Source organism: Rhagoletis pomonella, unplaced genomic scaffold, assembly GCF_013731165.1.
Source record: "Rhagoletis pomonella isolate Grant_MI unplaced genomic scaffold, Rhpom_1.0 Rhpom_scaffold_00008, whole genome shotgun sequence".
In the NCBI taxonomy this organism is placed as follows: Eukaryota; Metazoa; Arthropoda; class Insecta; order Diptera; family Tephritidae; genus Rhagoletis; species Rhagoletis pomonella.
In genome coordinates, this window is record NW_023458562.1 from 26062933 (window position 1) to 26085120 (window position 22188).

General features: G+C 34.8%; 1 protein-coding gene across 50 annotated transcripts in view; it reads right to left on the minus strand.

Annotated features, from left to right (window-relative positions):
• The window catches only part of LOC118744535 (Down syndrome cell adhesion molecule-like protein Dscam2), a 170518-nt gene that overhangs the window by 66226 nt on the left and 82104 nt on the right, over positions 1–22188 (minus strand). For 20 of the 50 annotated variants that reach the window (XM_036477637.1, XM_036477605.1, XM_036477614.1 and 17 more), the window contains exons 5-6: positions 21439–21588; positions 13952–14078 (exon numbers count right to left, since the gene is read on the minus strand). In XM_036477637.1, coding sequence (XP_036333530.1) covers positions 13952–14078; positions 21439–21588 — 277 coding nt within the window. Of the gene's footprint in view, positions 1–2284; positions 2406–6571; positions 6696–7457; positions 7582–8335; positions 8460–10010; positions 10135–10869; positions 10994–11928; positions 12053–13951; positions 14079–15695; positions 15820–16900; positions 17025–18476; positions 18601–21438; positions 21589–22188 lie in introns of all 50 variants that reach the window. The other 30 variants (XM_036477630.1, XM_036477638.1, XM_036477603.1 and 27 more) reach the window with 11 other exon arrangements.

Consider the following 22188-nt stretch of genomic DNA (forward strand, 5'->3'; position numbering starts at 1 on the left):
ATTTTCCACCTTAGTGCATGGCAACAACTCTGAAAACTGTGGAGAAGACGAACCCGTGCCCCCAGTCGATGATGACGAGGTTCGAGAATAGCAATAGCGCGCTTGAAAAACACAAAGCTGCTGGAGCTGACAGCCTGGCAGCTTAACTATTCAAGTACGACGGCGAGGAGCTTCAACGCTTAAGCAGAATATTGTCAGACGAACGCATACCCGACGACTGGAATTTAAGTGTGCTCTGCCCAATCCACAATAATCCACAATTTGCTACCAAACGGGGTTTCTTTCATGTGATTCATTTTATTTTGGAGAAGATAATAATAGCTGCAGAACTGAACCGCTCAGGAACAATTTTTACAAGAGCGCGGGATTGCTGGCGTATGCCGATGACATCGATATTATCGCTAATTAAAACCGCGAAGTTGGATATGGAAGCAAAGCGATTGGTTCTGGTGGTCAACGAGGACAAGACAAAGTATCTCCTGTCATTAGCGTGGATAATGGCAACATCTGATTAGGCGGATCTTGGAGTATTCAATAGAAAGATTTTGCAGAAGATTTACGGTTCAACGACGAGCTTTATGAGCTTTACAACGACATAGTGCAGCGAATTAAAATACAGCGGCTCTGCTTGCTCTCGAGTTCGTGTCGGTTCACAATAGAAAGTGAACAAAAACCATAGCCATTCACAATACATCTGTCTCCTCACGTAAAAATTCATATTTCGAATTATAACATTCGTGAACGAACTGCTCGTCTCGTATACAACGCAATAGATTCCCTAAATTTTAATTTCGAACTTAGTTTTCACAAAGAAATTGGTAAACTGAAAAACATATTGGCATACTAAATTTTCTTTCTAACCTAAAAATCGGCACTGGATACGCTTGTGCCGGACACATAATAGCAAAGCTAGCACTTTGCCGACGCTCAATGCCCGACCATTTGGTGTCAACGGAAAGAGTGGGCGCTTTTGCGCTAACAGGCTCTGTGAAAAAGCAACATCAATCATAAATAAAAAGTCAAATAGTCTAACGAATCATTCATAAAAAACATATGTTAATAAATAAATACATATTTTAAATTGCATTTTCCACCTGAATGCTGGCACTGGATACGCCTGCGCCGGGCAGAACATAGCCAAATTGCGTGCCTGCATACGCTCGATCCATGAGCGACGCATATCGTGCGAGAGTAGCGTTGGCGCTTTACCGCCGACGGGTTCTAAAGTGCAGAAAAACAAAATATTTTATTTAACTTATTCAATGCTGCAAAGCTCTAAGTACCTACTTTAAAATGCTTGAATACATATAATTAAATAAACCTACGTCACTAGAAAAACTGACGTAAGTAAACTGCCTGAAGTTAGTGCGGTATGCATGTCAATAAATTTTCTCAAATGTGCTCATATCTGACCTACAAAAAAATGTTGTATAAAATATTTGAACAAAACAAACTTAGTAATTCACCTAAAATTAGGCGCTGGATAACCCTGTGCTGGACAAAGCAACGATAAATCCGCTGCGGATTGTAGTTCTAACGGTTTTTGTACTAAGGATGGTATACGTGGCGCGCTACTGGCGATGGGCTCTACAAAGAAAAGTCGATAAAGGTTAAATGGTGCCGGATTTCCACTAGGCGTTAAATTACAAACATTTTTGGCATTAAAAATTACACATTTCATTACGCTATTAAGCTAAGTTTCCATATAAATTTTTTTGTCATTTTGAAAATTTTGCTGCTGAATGTTGGGGTTAATGCTTTTAAGTGGATTAGAATATGTGATTGATAAGCAGTAGGTAAGCAGCTAGATCAAAAAGTAGTTTAAAAAAACATTTTTTTTTACAAATTTGTTAATCAATAATTACTTCAGAAAAGTTTGCAAATCCGAAAAATTGAAAAGTCAACTACGGATAAAAATTTCACCATGAGTATACTATTTTAGTCTTCTAATTACCGAAAATTAGGCGCCGGAAACCCCTGCGCTGGACAAAGCAGTGAAATGCTACTACCGCTCGCCATGTTCAAGGGTTTGCTCATTATGGAAGGTATACGAGGAACGGTGCTTGAAACAGGCTCTGAAATATTAAATCATTGAATTTCAGTCGATTAAGATTATGCAGTTCCTTAAATTAACATTGAAAACTGCCTGAATGCCTTTACTTAATACCCACCAAAAACTCTTTCGCCTTTTCTTTGCAGCGGAAGTCTCTCTAAAGCACTAATCGAAAGCATGCTACGCTAAACATTTTATTATTATTTTCGATTTTTCTTAGCCTAAACGCACCTAAAATTTGGCGCTGGATAACCTTGTGCTGGACAAAGAACTGCAGTTTGCGCATTAAGCTCAACAACATTAGGTTTATACGTCAGCGCATTGATTTTAGGCGGCGAACTAGAAACAGGCTCTGAAAGGCAATGTTTTTTTTAAGTAAGTTAAGCAAATAAATATAATGCCAAGTTATCGATAGCGCCGATAAATCACATACATTCCTTAAATCAAATTTGGTATAAATTAAAGTGTAACTGCCTGAATACTTGGTTCTTTTTAATTTTTTATTCTCTATGCCACAAGTTGTACATATCTTGTATCTACATATACTCGTATCTTACCGAAAATTTGGCGCTGGGTAACCTTGCGCAGGGCATAAAATTGAGATACTTGAGTGGTGTGCCACACTTAAAGGGCGTGCGCTTAATGGAGGAACCTTGGGTGCTGTACTGGAAACAGGTTCTGAGGAACAAGCGTTAAAATATGAATGAAAAACTCTATTTCAATAAGAAATTATGTTTACAAAATTTATGAAAACTGCATAAATGTTTTTTGCATACTAAAAAACACAGAACGTTTGATTTGAGAAAATCTGATACGATGCTTAATTGTTTGTAAAAAAAGAATACTACTACAAAATTTTGCGTTAATTTTACCTAAAAACTGGTACCGGAAAACCTTGCGCCGGACACAGTAGAGCAAAAGTGCTGCCCATAGAATAACTTTTCACATCGAATTTGGAGAATGAAGACACCTTTGGCAAGGTGCTGCTCACCGGTTCTAAGAAAAAAAATTTTTAAGAAATGATTGTCTAAATATAAAAGAAACATTGAGAACTGCATTGCTGGGTATTGAGAACCTTAAATTTAGAAGCTTACTTCACTTGATAGAAGTCCAATTAAAATGCCATATATGCCAAAGACTCCGATCAACATTTAACCAATAGATATGAGAATGTGTGAAATGCGAAGTATGTAGCTAGAAACGGCCTACGACTTAAGCCATTTAGAAGGCTTGAATGAAGGAAGTATGTAGTACCATTCTCCAATTTAAATATATTGAACATAGGAAACGAACTCAAAAGACTGACACTATCAAATTACGGAGATCGAATTTTGCCACATGCACAGAGTTCACTTCCCTGACAGCGCCGTCTAGGAATCTTAACTCGAGTTGAGCGATACAGAGCTACAATATTCACAGATTAATGTACAAGATCTAGTAGTGTATCTTGTAGACATACAGTCCGCTTTCAAAACACAATTGACTTGACAACAAAGCTTGCGGCGGTGATGGACTTTACTCGCCTTCTTTATAGGCAGTCAGTCTGCGATCCCAAGAGCTTTGATCCCTCTCCCAAAAGTTACTTTTCTTATGGGTACTCCAAGTAAGTATGTTAGAATCACTGACTGACTCCAAGACCTTTTAAGAGTGTCCCGGGCGCCGATTTTTTTTCGATGGCATAGTTTCGAACTGAGTTGAGTCCGGAATCTAGTGCAAGCATTCAAGCTTGTTAGAGAGTTCAAAATGAGGGAATACCTACTACTGAGATCTGGGCAATAGGAGCAGAGTGCTGAGGGCCTGGTTTCAATCTAACGATTTCTGTGAAGAAGGAAAATTAGGCGCCAACGACTGACTTCGTTAATCCAATCAGATATTTTCCATTCCATCCATTCGAGTTTTCCAACTATTCAAGTTTGAGCGAGTCGGCTTATTATTTTGCTAGCTTTTCCAACATGAAAGATATGCAAGTATTACCTAAACGAAAAATGACACTGAAGATGGCACAACGCCGAAACCGGTTTGTCTCCAAACCAAATTTGACAAGGGATGACGGAAAATCGTTCCACATTACATACTCCTACCCTGTCGGAAACACCAACAACGAAAATGAGAATATTACCTAAACATTGGCACCGGGTATGCTTGAGCTGGACAGAGCAGCGTTTGACTAAAGCCCAAAGCAATATCGACATTTCGTGTCTTATCGCCGGAGGTGAGCCGAGGACTTACGCTGCCAACGGGTTCTAAGTACAATCGGAAAAGGAGGGAAAATAATTTAAAAATATAATGAAATGTGAATACGCTCTACAGAGAACTATTTTATATAAGTAGAAGCATATAAAACTGCAGAATGTTGGAGACGTTCTCTAGCTTCGGGTCTATAGCTTTCTAGTTTTTTCAAACATTTTTTCAACAAATTTATCAAAAACCACCATTTCATATGTAAAAAAAATTGAGAAATTTACCTAAAAAGTGGCACTGGATAAGACTGCGCGGGGCATAGCAACGTCACATCGGTTGCATTTCGACCGCGCACTTTGGTTAACTCATCATAAGCATTGATTTTTGGACCTACGCTTGCGACGGGTTCTGAAGAAAAAAAGTTTATAGAGTTGTGTAAAAAATATTTATTGAAAAACGCGCACTTAATGTTGGAAATTAGGGTTCGATGAAAGACCTTTGAGTTTTAAGATTTGATATTTTTTTAAAAATTACCGGTACAGAGGCACAGGATATGACTGCGCCGGACAAAGGAGCGTAAAACTACGACCAATTTGTGCTTCCGCATTTTTCAAACGATTTTCTACGCTAATTTTTGGCGCCACGCTGCCGACGGGTTCTATGAAGAGCAAAAGGAACAGTGTTTAGATAAAAATTAAAAATTGTATATACAAATTTTAAGAAAACTGCCAGAATGCGCTATAACCCTTAGATTATGTATGTATGTATACACAAGAGTAAGAAGAATATTTTCACTTAAAGTTTCGACAATGAAATTTGCAATACCTGTAACTCGGCATCGGATAAGACTGCGCTGGACAGAATAACGTAAAAGTTGCACCAAATTTAGCACCAGCATCACGTAGACGCTCACCTACACTAATTTTTGGAGCGACGCTGCCCACGGGTTCTAAGAAAAATGTGTGAAATCTAGAGCTTTTTTATATAATGAGAAATTTATACAAACTGCTGAATGTTGGAAGCTAAACGTAAACTTTTAGGCAATCTTATTTTTGATATCGATAACAATCATGATGACGGTAATAGCGATAATAATAATGTTACTCTTTTAAAGGATGTCTCAAAACTGATAACGAAGATGAAAATTGCACCATACGTGTGACAATAAAGATACCGATAAAGATAATTTAGTTATAAAAAATCGATATCATTTGCAAATCGATATCGATATCTATAGCGATAATCGTGACGATATAGATGACGCCCTTAATAGTTTCAATGACACCGAAATCAAAAAAAAAATCGATAACAATATATCGACTCTTTCGATACTTATGAAATTCATGATCATGATCAAGATCAGATGAGAATCACTTGTATTATCTTATCGATAACGACAAAAAGAAGTTTGTTCAGGGCATCGATGAAACTGCTATCGATAATAATTAAATTGCTATCGATAACGATGGCTATATAGATAACAGGTGAAACTAAGATAACCACTGATAATACTGATAACCCTAACGATTATGAAAAGAAGAGGAGAGAAATGCGAGATGCTTTAGATGCTTACAGAAAAACTGCTGATTGTAAAAATAAATCGAAAAGTGAAAGGATAGGATTGTGCTGGACAAAATATGCTTAAGGTATCACCAACACACGCCTCAGCATCATTGCGGCGGTTGATGAGATTAATTTTTGGTGGAACACTGCCGACAGGTTCTGAAAAAATTTTGAAAAAGATTTGTATGTACATCAAACATCCTAAAAAAAGGGAACTGCGTGAATTTGGGATATCAAAAGCAATTAGCTAATCGAATATGATTTTAATAGTAAAAGATATACTTTTTTGACACGAAAATTGACTCAATTAGTTTTTAAAATGAATACAAAAATGTTCACTTTAATTTCATACATATCGTTCACTTTTAAATTATAACCGCATCATTACCTAAAAGCCGGCATCGGATACGATTGTGCCGGGCAAAATATGCTCAGCGACGTATTAACGCGCGCCTCAGCATCTTTACGCCTATCACCGACGCTTATTTTCGGTGCAACACTGCCAACAGGTTCTACAATAAAAGGTTGCATAAATCAATTTTACGAAATGCTATGAAACTAACAACAAACAAGCAAACAAGGTTAGTTAAAAACTGCCATGAATAATTAATGCGGTTCAAAAGTGTACCCGCCAACACAAACTATTAAGCGCTTAGAAAACTTTTTGCCACTACACAACTTTTGTAGAGTCAATTGATTGACTGAAGGGCGATTACTTAAATTGTCGTAAATGTTTGTAAAATAGTAGAAGACGAGGTACTTTTAAATAAATACCTGTAAGCTGGTACCGGAAACGATTGAGCTGGACAAAAGAGCGCGACGCTTGAATGATTTTCGACAGCAGCATTTTGAAGTTGTGCGGCAATGCTAACTTTTGGTGCAACGCTGCCGAGTGGTTCTATGACATGAAGAATTTCAATAGTTTTTGGCAGGTATGTAATTAGAAGTTTGATATTCTTGGGGGTGAATTGGACTGCTGTCTGAATGTTGGGTGTTTTATGTGCTCGTATATTGCAAATACACTTTTAGTTATCGGCAAAGTTGTTTTCTAACTAAAGGAGATGCTACTACTGCCATGTTCTTTTTTTCTAACTTCAATTGACTGTCAATTGCTATTTATAAGAAAAAAAAAAATAGTTTTAAAGGAAGCTTTAAAAGTTTATTGATATTATTAATAAAAAAAAAGCTTTATAAATCGAAAATTTTTGTGAAAATGTTTTTATGAATAATGCCTAATTTCTACTAGGCACTGAAATGACGAAAAATTTGCGCCATTTAAAAAATGCCATGTGGAAACGAATTTAATGACAATTTTTTCGTAACGTAACGGCACGGGTTTTTTCAACGCCAAACTTTGTCATTAAAATTTGCGTGATTTAGTGCTTAGTGGAAACCTGGCACAAGATATGTATATTCAGGGAGGTAGAAGTGACAAATAATTTTAGCTCTCTTTTTGTAGCTGATTTTAGTGTCAAACAATACAAAAAGTTTGACTCCAAAAAATTTTTTCAATGCGATTTTAAATATTTTCTCCCTTGTTTGACACTTCAGTCGCAGTCCAAAAAAGAGAACTGTCGAAACCGTAGGAGTAATTTTTTTAAGTATAATATAAAAGTGTATTAATTTAAAGAGATTTTAAGTTAAATTTGTGCCTATTTACCTATAAATCGGCACAGGATAGGCTTGTGCTGGACACATAATGGCAAGGCTACGATTTTCTTCGATGCTATCATGATTATAGCCGTCCTTTTTATTGACGTGTGGCGCCACACTGCCCACGGGCTCTAATTCGAAGATAATACAAAAAAAAATTAAGTTATTTTAAAAGAAAACAAAGATATCGAACCGCCACAGAATGTTGGGAAGAATCCAAATCAATGTTTTATAAAAATATGGTCATACTACAACAAAAAAAAATAAAAATATATTTTCTAAACTTTTTTGCAAAGCTCGGAAAAATTCGATAAATTTCCATGCAAATTTTAAACTTTTTAATCACATTTTTTAGAATTTTATTGAGCATGCAGGTTTGCAGTCCAATAAATAAAGAGCAAGTTTGAAGTAGCTGGGACGAACCGTTGATTTTTGGCAAATTTTTTCACGCAGTTTCTTTCAAGCAAAAAAATGTTGGAAAATACTTTGTATGGAAAAAATGCCAAATACCTTCAACAAAAAAATCCTCAAAAAATCAACGCAATTTTTGAATAACTTCAAACTTGCATTTTTAAACTAGAATTTAATTGGCTAAAAACTGTATAACCTACAAAAATTCCAAAAAATTTAATCAAAAAGTTGAAAATCTGCATGAAATTTTTTGAATCATTTTCGCGAGTTTTGCGCAAAAATTAGAAATTATATTTTTATGTTTTTTGTTATATAACGAGCCAATTTTTTATAAAAAAATTAGACGAAAAATATTAGAGTAAAAATTGTTGCATATATTGCGAAGAATTCCTTGTGCCAATACTTTCTTTCGGCAGTGTATATATGTATTTAAAAAATAAAAAATTCCTTATTTTTCTTGCCACCAGTTCGTACCTGTAAGCAGGCACTGGATATGATTGTGCCGGACATTGTATGGCAATAGTGCGATTAATCCGTATGCGATCGTAGTTTATTTCGTCTTTGCGGTTAACGTGCGGTGCAACGCTGCCAATGGGTTCTACAAAAATTTGTATGCTATTTTACATACAAATTTTTGTGAAATTTTGTGCGAATTCTGTGAAACTAAACATTTGATTGTTGATTTGAGAATTTTAGTAGCTCGAAAAGTGTCTGAATGATGGCTTGAGATTTTTTGAGATTATGTACTCATTTTGAGGTTAAAATTAATTTAATACATTTAACGTGTTTTCATTTTTCCAGACTTTGTAATTAACTACGCATTTCTCTTTCGTTTTACTGTATAAAAAAATGTCATACAAACCGACCTATAAATCGGCACCGGATATGATTGTGCTGGACATTTCAAAGCAACTGTTAGATTTTCAGCCACTCGATCGTGACTAAATTCATCGTTTTTATTGACTTTTGGAGCAACACTGCCAACGGGTTCTGAAAATTTGATAAGTGATTTCCAATTCAGAAAATAGTTAGTTAAGCACTTATGCGGCGCAGAAAAGGCCTGAATGTTGGGCAACTGGAAAGTACGAAACTGGATTTAGTAGAGGCGTCAGATCGAAAATTAAAGAAATATCGATTTGCATGAAAGTAAATAAACAATTCCGAAGAAAATGACATACATACATACTATATAAGTCCGTATCAAAGGAAGATTGCAAAAAAAAATATTTTCGGGTTATTTATTTTTCTACTTTTTAATTTTTTGATTTTAAAACTTTTATTTAGTAACAAATTGACTCCGCTGATCTGCGCAGAAATATGAGTTTTGAGAAAGTTTCGATATTTAGTCTGTTCCTTTGAACTGTGGACTAAAACCTGTGGAACAGTCAAACTACAATTTTACTCTCTCAATTGAGAGTAAAAGGAGAATGGATGCAGAAGTGCACGGCAATTCAAAAAATCATTTTTTCCTGCAAAAACGTCAGTCGGTTTGTGTACATGTCATTGGTACAACACTCATTTGGTAGAAATATCACTAAATAATTATTAAGATCTATACAATTAACGCAAATATTTCGTTATTTACTTCCATTTTTTAACAAATTTAAGGTTATTTGCTTTCATCGCGTTTTCTTTGACTAGGAAGAGTTGCTCAGTTACTCTCTCAGAAGTGTTTCCAGTTACAGGTTTTTTTGTCTATAGGAACGACTTCCTGTAAGTTCTGACTAAATCCTTAGCTGGACTCGTATTGGAACAGACTAATTATGTCATTTTACCTGTAAGCTGGCACCGGATAAGATTGAGCAGGACATAGCAAAGCAAGCGACTTGTTTTCTTTTCCTAAAAATATACCGACTTTATCTTTTATCTCCACTTTAGGTGGGACGGAGCCAACAGGTTCTGAAATACATATTCAAGAGAAGCAAAATACAACACCTTAAAATTGAGTATAAAAGCTAGTTTGACTTTTAGACAGCTGAATGTTGGGCTATAAACTTAGAACTTACAAACGAGAGGTTCGTAGAACTATAAAACTAGTAGGTTTCAAAAATATTAGCGGCTGCACACAGAATCAAAGCTTCTAAGTCACCCGCATCAACGCTAACGAAACCAAGAAATTGTATTCGAGATTTTAACAAAAAATATTCACCTAAAGGCCGGCATTGGATAACCTTGCGCAGGACATAGTAAACATAGCGAGGCATTGGCTTGTCGCAGAGCGAAACTTAATTTATCGTTCATTTCCACTTTGGGCGCAACGGACCCAACAGGTTCTGAAAGATTCAGTAAATAAATAAACAACTGATCGTTGCGGTAAAATATAAAAACCGATACAAATTCTATAGCACAGAAAACCTTGAATGTTGGATGGGCTCGAAGTTGACTCTTAGAGAGTAAGAAATATGAGCCTGTAATCTAACAATACCTTGAAATATTTACATATAATTTCATGCCTACCTAAATGCTGGCATTGGGTAGGCCTGCGCTGGACAAATCAAACTCAATGAAGCAGTTTGCCTTTTAAAAGCGACTTTAACTTTGTCATTGATATCAACTTTGGGAGCCACAGAGCTAACAGGTTCTGAAACATTTAATTATTTTTTCAACAAATTGGAGAGATTTTTTCTTAATATGAGTACAAACATGTATCAGTAAAAACTGCCTGCAGTTGTTGGGTGAATATAACAGACTCTATGGCCCTTAAATAAAAAATAAAATAACTTTTTGATTTAAAAAATTTACTTAAAAGCTGGCATTGGATAGCCTTGTGCTGGACAAAGTAAACTCAGCGAAGTATTGGACTTTCGAATGCCAAAATCCATTTTATCATGCATATTCACGTTGGGCGCTACTGAGCCGACAGGTTCTGAAAAGTCATTGCGAAATAGTTAGGCTTCAAAGCAATTAATATTAACTTATTTATATGAGTAAGTTTTAGAATAATGGAAATAAACATTGAAAACTGCCTGTTTCAACATCTATAACCGATATATTTTCAAACTACGCACCTATAAGCGGGCATCGGATAAGATTGCGCCGGGCATAATAAACTGAAGGCTCTGCCCTGCGGCTTATCCAGCCAATTGATGCGATCTTTGACGTCGACTTTTGGCGCAACGCTACCGACAGGTTCTGTAAAATAGCAATGAATAATGTTAACAAATTCTGAAACTACATGCTTATAAACATAACCGCCATTATGTTGGGAAGCCGGACGATAAATGTGAATTAGTTGAAGGGTTCTAAGAGAGATCTATCTTTAAAAATACGATCTCAATTTCCCGGTGTACTACATATAATTTCTCCGTTTAAAATGGAATACTGTATAAGCGAAGCCTTACCTATAAACCGGTTCTGGGTATGATTGCGAGGGACAAAGCAAATTTAAGGATTTGCCAACTGGTTTGTCAACCCATTTAATGCGATCGTTGGGATCCACTTTAGGGGCCACACTACCAACGGGCTCTGAAAAGTGGTGAAATATGATAGTAATTTAGAAAAGCTAAAATAAAAAACATTTGAAAACTCCTGAATGTTTTGCGGAACGTATTGAAGGAGCGCAAATGAATGAAGAAACTCCAGCCAGCCGGTAATTCGCTCTCTTATGCGTTACACGCTTTCCAATTACCCTTCGAATTACGTAATTCGCCAAAAAAATTTTGTTAGAGAAGAACCAGCATTAATGTGTTTGCTTTTACGAATTTCGATTACAATTTTTCCTAAAAAAAAAATCTTTACCTATAAATTGGCACCGGATATGATTGCGCTGGACAAATTAAAGCGAACCTACGGCCAACTTCGGTGCGTGCATAATTTATCTCATCTTTAATATCGACCTTCGGTGCAACACTGCCAACCGGTTCTGGGATAATTAGGAAAAATATTAAAAAGATCTACATATATTTTAATTTACATAAAAGATGGAAAACGCCTGAATGTTGGTTGAAATAAGCTTAAGTAACGCGAAATCAAGGAGTAAGGGGTATACAGAAAAGCGTTGCGTATAGGAATTTGCCGCCATTTAAAATTGAAAGGTGTAAAAATCGATCATGACCTTCGAACTGTACCTAAAAGCTGGCACCGGATATGATTGCGCCGGACATATCAACGCTTTATCCGTGTGTAAGCGTGTGCGAGCGAAAGTAAACTCATCACGGGTATCCACTTTGGGTGCAACACTAGCGACGGGTTCTGGCGAAAGAAATTTATTCATAATACAGTGTCACAAAACAAGGTTGTCCGGCAAGGCTGGTCAAATGTCATAAACGTTTGGTCGCTGGATCTTAAGCTGAAGTTAAAATGTAAACCGTAACTCGTTTTCTAAGCTCAAAAAATCGGATATAAAAAACCAAACTAAAAAATTTTCGAGTTTTGAAAGAAAATGTTGGTAAATTTTCGAATTCATACTTTGCTTTGATTCAGGAACCAAACATGTATAGGGTTTGATTAGTCTCGCCGAGGATTTTTCGGCGGAAAAAATGTATGAAATGCTAGTCTGAATGTTGGAATTCGGGCATGAGTTGTCTTGTTTTTTTTTTTGAAAGTTTCTAACTTAGACGCACCTTACTATTGGCACCGGATATGCCTGGCCGGGACATTGCATAGCATACTCTTGGCCACTTTTCACTTGTATAAATTGGAATTTATCATGTAAGCTGCTAACTTTTGGTGGTACTGAGCCGATGGGTTCTAAAATGTAGAGAAAATTAAAGGCTTCTGCGCTTTGTGTTTGTAAGATGAGGAAAAACTGCTTGAATGATGGAAACTAACATATTACGCGCATGCTTCGGATTAACGTTTATGGAATAGAACTCATTAGGATATCATATAAATAATAGCTTTACGATTATTTAAAACCATGATGGTAATTGGGAATCTCATTGCAAATAATGCATTAAGGTTATAGTATTATAAAGACAACTATACCATAAATTGGTGCTTTAAAAAGCGCTAATGAAAGCAGCCAGCCCTTTTTTCAAATAAATAGTAATTTCAAGGTCTAGAGCGCATATCTTTTAAATTTTTATCGTGTACTATATTTCTTCTAAGTCCTTCGCTGAAATTACTATACTGTTTAAAATGGATAGATTTGCCCCTAAATACCTTACAATTGGCACCGGATATGCTTGTCCCGGGCATTGCATGGAGTACTCTTGTCCCATTTTTACTTGCAGAACTTGAAATTTATCATGTAAACTTGTTACTTTTGGTGCTACCGAGCCGACAGGTTCTATATAAAAAAATATGTAGATTAAAAAAATACCAAGAAAAAACATTAAGCAGAAATAAAACAGCTTGAATGTCGGGATGCAAACTTGATTTGCTATTATAAAATGCAATCAGGCCTCTCAAAACCAAACTAAATGTCAAGATTTTTGAATTTTGTAGCACCTATGACATTGACTTGCGGCTACCTTACAATCGGCACGGGATAGGCTTGTCCGGGACACTGCATTGAGAAGCTGTGACTCAATCTGACTTGCATTACAATGAATTTATCTTTTATGTTAAGTATTTTTGGTGGTACCGAGCCCAGAGGTTCTAAAAAATATACAACAACAATTTTTTTGATATGTAAACTGTAATTTCCAGAAAGAAAATTGCCTGTATTTTGAGGAAATGTTGCTTTTTCTAAATTTTTCCACACAAATTCCAAAAAATGCCACGAATTACTCCAAGTTTTTTAGAAAATTTTTTTTCATAATATACACGCACCTCATAATTGGTACAGGAAAAGCTTGGCAAGGACATTGCATTGAGAAACTAGGACCCAATTGAACTTGCATCAAAAGGAATTTATCATGTATGTTAAGTATTTTTGGTGGTACAGAGCCCAGTGGTTCTAAAAAAAAACACAAAAAATGGGTTAATAAAATAAAGTGTGAATTTTCTTGAAGGAATATTGCCTGAATATTGAGAAACATGCTGGTCTTTTAATTAAAAAAAAAATCTCTAATAAAAAACTGTCCAGAGCCCTTAAGGTATGACATCGTAAGAGAAAACATATTTAATCATAATTAATTGGTGTAGCAGAAACATCGAATCAAATTTTTTTTTAATTAATTTTTCATAATAATTCCATCATAATACCTCACAATTGGTACAGGAAAAGCTTGGCAAGGACACTGCATTGAGAAGCTATGACCCAATTTGACTTGCATTAAGAGGAATTTATCATTTATGTCAAGTATTTTTGGTGCTACAGAGCCCAGTGGTTCTATAAACATAAAAAGAAAGCTTTTAATAAAATAAAGTGTAAAACCCTTTGAAGGAAAATTGCCTGAATATTGAGGAACATGTTGGCATTCTTCAAAAATTAGAAAAAAAAAATCTCGAATTTTTTTTTATTAGAATACATTCCGACTTCTTAGCATTAAATAAAGAGCCCAGTATGCAATCGTTAGAGAAAACAGTTTTAGCCATGATTCATTGCTGCAGCAAAAAAACGCTAATCAAATTTTTTCAGAAATTAATTTTTCATAGTAATTCCAGCATCATACCTCACAATTGGTACTGGAAAAGCTTGTCCAGGACATTGCATAGCATAGATAGCTCCCTGACTCACTTGCATAGTGCGTACTTTTTCGAGAAGATTCATTTTTGGCGGAACACTGCCAACGGGTTCTATATTTTTTGTTTGGAAAAAAACTAACAGTTAACAAACTTCCTAGGGCCGTTTTCAAGTAGGTTTTAAAATGTATCTTTCCTTTAAACACAAATTTGTTCCTGAAAATATATGTTTGAAGGGCAGATACATTTTAAAGCCTACTTGAAAAAACGGCCATTAGTTTAACGAAAATAAATATGAACTGCCTGAATGATGCACAAGTAAATTTTTGAAAATCACATATTTTCATTGCCTACCTATAGGCTGGTATCGGATATGACTGCGCTGGACACTTTAAACTAAAACTTTCGCCCAAATGTGTACGAACACTTGAAAGTTCGCTTTCCATAGTAACTTTGGGACGCACAGAGCCGATGGGTTCTGCGAAGGAAAGAAGAATAAGTAGCAAATTACAAAAAAGGAACACGAGTTTTTTAACTGACCAAAATGTTGGGAGAGATATTTCGGCATTTGTGCGGTTATAAATTTGTACTACATTCCAAAATAGTTACGATTTTTTTGCATACCTAAACTAAGTTTTAAGTGCAGGTTTATGAAATTTCCTCGCCTACCTGTAGGCTGGTATGGGATACGATTGTGCAGGACACTTCAAGCTAAAGCTTTCACCTAAATTGGCGCGCGCAATATTTAGTTCGCTTTCGATATTGACCCTAGGTGCCACCGAGCCAATCGGTTCTAAAATATAAAGTAAAAATTAAAAGAAATCTAAATAGAGAAAATGCGCACAATTTTTCTACCAGAATGTTGGGAAATTTAAATGCAAAAGCAGCTTGGAAAGCTTCACATACTAGCCCCTGACAATTTGTAAAGCGAAAGTTCGCAAGAAAAGTCTTTACATATTTGCAGGCTCCTCCCACCAAACAATTTCAGTAAACAGTTCGAAAAAAAACACCGTTATCTACCTATGGGCCGGCGTTGGATATGATTGCGCCGGGCAGAGTAAAGCGATTCCAACGCCACTTGCTATTTCGCGTGTCTGTAATTTGTCTTGCACGTTGATTTTGGGCTTGACGCTAGCGACCGGTTCTGCGAAAAATGAGGCGGTGAACATTTACTGACACACAGGCAAAAGGGAAAATATTGGCATGCAATAATACGGAAAACCACCTGAATGTTGTTGAAGCAAAGCACATAGAGAAATGGAAAATTTGCTAAATAATTCGATACAATTCAAGTTATGAAATTTGTGAAAATTGCAATTTTTACCTAAAAGCCGGCATTGGATAGGATTGCGCGAGGCAGAGTAGCGCATAATTGCGACCCAATTCAACATCGATAAATTGGTGTTTGTCTTGCAGTTGTACTTTGGGGCGTACACTGCTAACGGGCTCTGATTGCAAATGAGGGAATAAGAAACATTAGCAAAAATGATTGAATAATTTGAAAATGGGTAAAACTGCCTGAAAGTATGCTCTACTGCAATATAAACTATTGTTGCGATTAAAAACTGCGGCAAACTGCCTGAGAGTATGCTTTAATCGAATTCAAAAATATTAGTTATACTACTTCTTGCTAACCCACCTAAAAACAGGCACTGGATATGATTGTGCTGCACAAAAAATAGCGCTGCTGCTGCCACTAGCAATTTGCATCATTTTAAAACGTTCAAGAAATGTTATTTTCGGGGCAACGCTGCCAACGGGTTCTGTAAAACGTTTAATGAGTGAGTAAATTATAGGAATTTATGAAACTGGCAAGCATGTTGGGATATAGCGGCAACATAAAAAAGCTATAAGCTATATTTTCTAAATATTGCATACAAATTAAATTGAGAATTTTAACGTTTCCCCAATAGTTTTCAATTGTTATAAAGTGTAGTTACCTAAAAGCTGGTTGTGGGTATGCTTGTGCCGGACATAGCAGGCTTAAGCCTTGGTTTTCTTTACCCTTGACATGTTTCAGGTCATCCCCGATGCTAATTTTTGGACTAACACTGCCAACTGGTTCTAGAAATTGAAAAAAGGAAATGGCTTTCTATTCTTCAACAGCAGAAAATGTTATTTTAGAAAAAGTAATTGAAAACTGCCTTTTGCTCTTGGATTTTCAAGTGTGAATACACAATAAACATGAAGTAGCGCTGTTGATAGTTATCGACTTTCGATAATATTGTTAAATCATTTCAATGTCAATAATAAGTAAGTTTCACAATAATTCAGAAGTGGAATACCTGAAAACTGGCGTGGGATATGCTTGCGCTGGACAAAGTAAACTTAAACTACGACCGCCTTTCGACTTTAAATGATTATAATCATCGCCAGCATTGATTTTGGGGCTAACACTGCCGACAGGTTCTAAAAATTATATACAAATAATTGAGTATTTGTGTAATAATATTTTTGTAGTCAGAAAACTGCCTGGATATCGGAACATGCTGAAGTAACGCCAAGTTTATGAGGTAACGAAAATATTACCTAAAAAGCGGCACTGGAAACGCTTGAGCTGGGCACAAAAGCGTTACACTTTGTCCTCCATGTACTTTAACGGTACGAGAATCATCACCCGAGGTCAATTTTGGTGCCACGCTACCAACAGGCTCTAGATTAAGATTATAAAAGAATATAGAATTAATGAAGAGCGGCGAAAAGCTTAAGTAGTAGGCCTTGTAAGTTTTGTTGGGATAGAATATTAATGCTGTTCAAGATATACACATTTAAAAAAAATAATAATTCTTCTGCATATTTTTTTAACTAAATTTGTTTTACCTAAACAATGGCACCGGATATGCTTGCGCTGGGCACATCAATGTAGCGCTTTGTCCGCTTGCTACTTTTGGTATTTTGATAGCATCATCACCGGCAGTCATTTTGGGACTAACGCTGCCAACTGGCTCTAAACAAATGTAAAGATGCCTGTCATTAAAGGTAAAACTCTGAGCGATTGAATTGAAATTCGGCTGAATGTTGGCATAGCTCCGCGAATTCACTTATAAAAGCACACAGTTTTAGCTCAAGACGAGACTTTTTTTCCTACCTAAAAACTGGAACTGGATATGCTTGAGCTGGACAGAGTAGGGTCACACTATGCATCAATGGCACGCGTATGATTTTGATGTTTTCTTCATTGGCGAAAATTTTGGGACTTACAGAGCCAACAGGTTCTAAAATGTAAAGGAAGCGCTAATTACTGCCAACATCGATTTCTATAAGATTTAAGTTGCTTGAAACTGATGTTGGGATACACGTAAACTGGAGATAGTATACATTTATAAATTTGTATTCCACTTAATATAACTTGATAAAACGGGGGCTTGATACAATTTAAAATTATTAATTTCAAAATTTTACCTAAATAAAGGCACCGGATAGGCTTGAGCTGGACAAAGCAGTGTAGCACTTTTATCTGAATCAATTTTTACAATACGCGACTCATCACCGGAGGTAAGGCGAGGACCAACGCTACCAACAGGTTCTACATGAGATCAATTAAAAGTTATGAATTCTTCTGCAAAGCAGGCGGAGATTTTCAATAATAAAGCCCAGATGTTGGAATAGGTTTAACCCTAAAATCAAATTCCTATTTTTTCATACATAAAGCAAGCACGTTATCGACTCGACGGGGAAGGCAATAATTCTAGGGTTAAAGGGCCAACGCTACTTCAAGAGATTAAAACCGAAAGATTTTAGTATGTATATGCGCTTACCGAAAAATTGGCACCGGATAAGCTTGCGCGGGACAAAGTAGCGTCACAGGTTTGCCACCAGGTGTGATTAAAACCTTTATATCATTACCAGAAAGTAGGCGCGGCCCAACGCTACCAACGGGTTCTAGAATAAAACAATAAAACATAACCAAACGATAAGTATCTACAGTCAGAGAAAATAGCAAAGGTACGAAAACTGTTTTGATTGCTGAAGTGGAGTACTCACACGACAATGATTTTAAACGCGCTTAGCAATGACAGCTTGGGCGCGTCTGACGCTAAAATGTACGTAAATACCTAAATTAAGTTATTCAACTAATACTCGTAGCTAATCAACTAAAGCCCACCTAAACATTGGCGCCGGGTAGGCTTGCGCTGGGCATAGAAGCGTGACGCCCGCTTGCGCGTTCGCCGTAAAGCTGCTGCTCGTTTGCACAGTGGGAAATTTCGGTGAAACCCTGCCAACCGGTTCTGTAAAATGAATTTTTAATTGTATTTTTTATGGTTTGAAAAACTTCTGGCTGTCTTTTGTAGAGAAATACTAATTAATTGACATTATAGTTAAGTATATTAATTTAAAATTAATTATGTAAGCACACTTACCTTACATTTTAGCAAATGTTCGCTTATGATTAGAGAACAAATTTCAAGTGTTTTATTATTTTGACATTTCGTCATTATTGCGCTTAGCGTGCAGTGGCTCAAGAAATAACTTGATAGCTTTAGAGTGTGGCAAAATTTACAGTTACAAGTATTTATGTACGTCAAAACGCTCCATGTATTCAAGCTCAAGTCAAGCACAGTTTTTTTTTGGGATTTTAATGTTTTTGCGTTTCAAATTTTAAGTATTTAAATTTACAATTAAAATTTAATTTTAATTTTTGAATTTGCATTAGATCGCGCAACAGTTTACCCTATCCCAACATTCAGGCAGTTTTCAATGCAGGCTAAGTTAGCAACAATTTTTTGATGTGCGCGATTTTTAAGTTTAATATATTTTGTTTTACATTTTTAAGACACAAAAACTACTAATTTTGTTTTTAAATGTACGATTTAATCTTCTTCAGAGCAAATGGTTACGGTTCCCGGTTTAATATTTGTAAGTATTATTCGCACAACAAATGTGTATAATAACTCCTTTAGTAATACATATTGACATTTTTTTTAATTTTCCACATCGTTTTCGTAGCAAAGAAAAAGATTTTAAGCAAAAAATCTTTTTGATTGCTTTTTTATTTGTATTTCTTTATCAAAAATTTGTTGCTATTTATATTTCATATAACTTATTGCTAAAATTTGCTATTGAGCTGTCGAAACTTTTTGCAGAAAATTTTATTAAAATTCAAATTTTGACAGCTCAATAATTTTTTTCTCTACACTAGCAAGCAAAAATAGCATTTTTAAATAAAAGATACATTATGTAAAAAAATTATATTCAGCTTATCTTTTTCCAAGTAAAATTATTTCAAAATTGTTGACATTAGCGGAAATTCCACACTTCTTTACCAACAAATCATTCAATTTTTGTTTTAATTCATATTGTAAATTTTTTTTTATTTAAAAGTTATTGCATTTTTCAGTAATTTTTTCTAAGAAAATATATTTTAAAGTTTAACTCTGATATTTTGCTATTTTTGCTTCAAATCATTTAAAAAAAGTATCTGAGGACATTACACATTCAATTTTGTAAATTTTTATAAAGTAGTTGATAAAACGATAAAGTAAAAATATATATTTCCGAACTTCAACATTTTAATGGCGGTGTTTCAAAGCATTCGGGGAATATTCATAATTTTTATTTTGTTTTTAACAAGTTTTTGGAGTAATGATTAAAATTTCGAATTTCTTGGTAATTTCTTGCACCAAAAATATACACACATACATATGTTATATGTGCTCGTATTTAATAATTTATTTAAACGCAATATGTAGTTTGCGCCATATTTCCTTTATTTTTTACTTTTATAAGCACAAAAGTAAAAATTTTAAGTTTTATCGAATGTTCGCAGATACATTTTTTTTCTAAAAAAAAACATTTTACCAAAATAATTAGAAAATAAATCAAATGTTTTCTGTCGTCAACTAAGTTTTTATATATGGATGAACATATTTACGCATTTTAATTAAAGTTATAGCTCACTCAAGTGGAAAAAGTATCCAAAATCTCGAAACAGAATTTCAAATTTTGTGTTTTCAACGCATCGAAATACACATAGTATTTTAATGGTAAAATTCTTTTCCAAAATCTCGAAATTTTCGAAACGCTTTTTAAACTGTCTGTTAAATTTTTTTAACAGAATTTCAAATTTTGGTTCAACGTTTCGAAATACTATGTATTTTAATGGTAAAATGCTTTTTTGGTTGTTTTATGTAAAAATTTAGCTCTCATAAACAGAATTTTTTTCTCAACCATTATAAAAGCATAATTAAAGTTGTGAATTGTTGGTTTCAGCATGAATATTTTGATTGCACATTTTTGATTTTGCAAATAATGTAGTTTAGTGAAGTTATAAGTTCACGATTGCAAGTATTAATATCTTTTTATATATATATACATATCACACGTTTAATAATATAGAGATTTCATCATACAATTTATAAGCTTGATAAGGAGAAAATGTTCAGCGTAACAGATGGCGAAGATACGTGTCTTTCCATCTGTCTTTTAGTATACGAAATGTATGAATTGAACACACTTTGATTGTGTTTTCCCACTAATCTTAAATTTTGAAATGATTCTGTATATTAATGAACGTGTGTAAGTACACAAAGATCGTTGATGAAATGTAGAGAGGTCCCCTAACAGGCATTTTTTTCGAAATACGATTTTTTGGTTTTCTAAATAAGTAGCTTATACTCAATCAAACACATTCTCTTTAAAAATTTTGGAACCGCGAATTAAAACTCAACGATTTTATGACACATTTCAAAAAGCCCCAAGCAGAGAAATGTGTGTGTTTTAGTTTTGCTCTACTGTTAAATGTCAGTTAGGGCCTTTCTATATTTCAGCAGAATACATATGAATGTACATAATTAAAGTGAGAGCTAAATTTTTGCAAAATATTTCACAGTTAAAATCAATTTACATACATGCTTAGATTCACTCCATTTTTGAATTCGTTTTTTTTTTTGTTTTTCTTATTTTGTTAAATATATATTTTTTCGTCATTTTTGGTCATGCATTTTGAATAAATATGTACATATGTACATATATGTATATAACATTTTAACTGTGCAATATATTTAAAAAAAATGTTTAATCTAAATTTGTATTCATTAATGCAAATACACTTAAATCTTACAACTTACCTGTAATCACCAAGCGTCCCTTGGTTGCGCTCAAACGTGTTTCACCAGTCAGACGATGCTTGGTGCGGCACTGATAGCTCTTGTAGCCATCCTCAGGTCCAACTTCGCGAATATGCAGTTCACCAGAGGGCAATACCAAATATTTGCCATCTAATTTTGCACACATAGCGCATGTGTGAGCGTGTGTAGGTTTAGAGAGAGAATGAAATAAATAAAAAACATTAGAATGCAATTCAAAGGCGTTGCAGAATTTTTACACAAACACATAAAAAACTACACTTTAAATAACGAGAAAGCTTTTACATCCAATTTTAAAAATGATTTATTACAAGTCGAATTCATACAAAGTGGTAATACTACAGCAGCTGATTTCAAGGCGAATTGAGATGTTTGTTAAAATGATGTGTTTGCTGTACATTTTTTGTGTTCTGATTGTCGTCGTGCGTTGAATTTGTTAGTGTAGTTTTTTGTTTTTGTCCTGCCGCTATCACCTTGTATGAATTGCCTTGATGTATTACATTGAAGAATTCAAACTAGTGTGAGATTGCTTTTTTCTAACAATTTGCAGTATTTTATTAAAATTACTTATGTAGATAATTTTTTAAAACTTGCTCGTATTTATGGCTAGCTTGTTTTATTAAGCATGCATTTAGAGTTAGTATTCCATTGAAAAACTGTGTGCATTTTTGTGAATTATATTTATGTAGGTAGACACCGTAGCTACTTGTGTCGATTTTACACAAAAAAAAA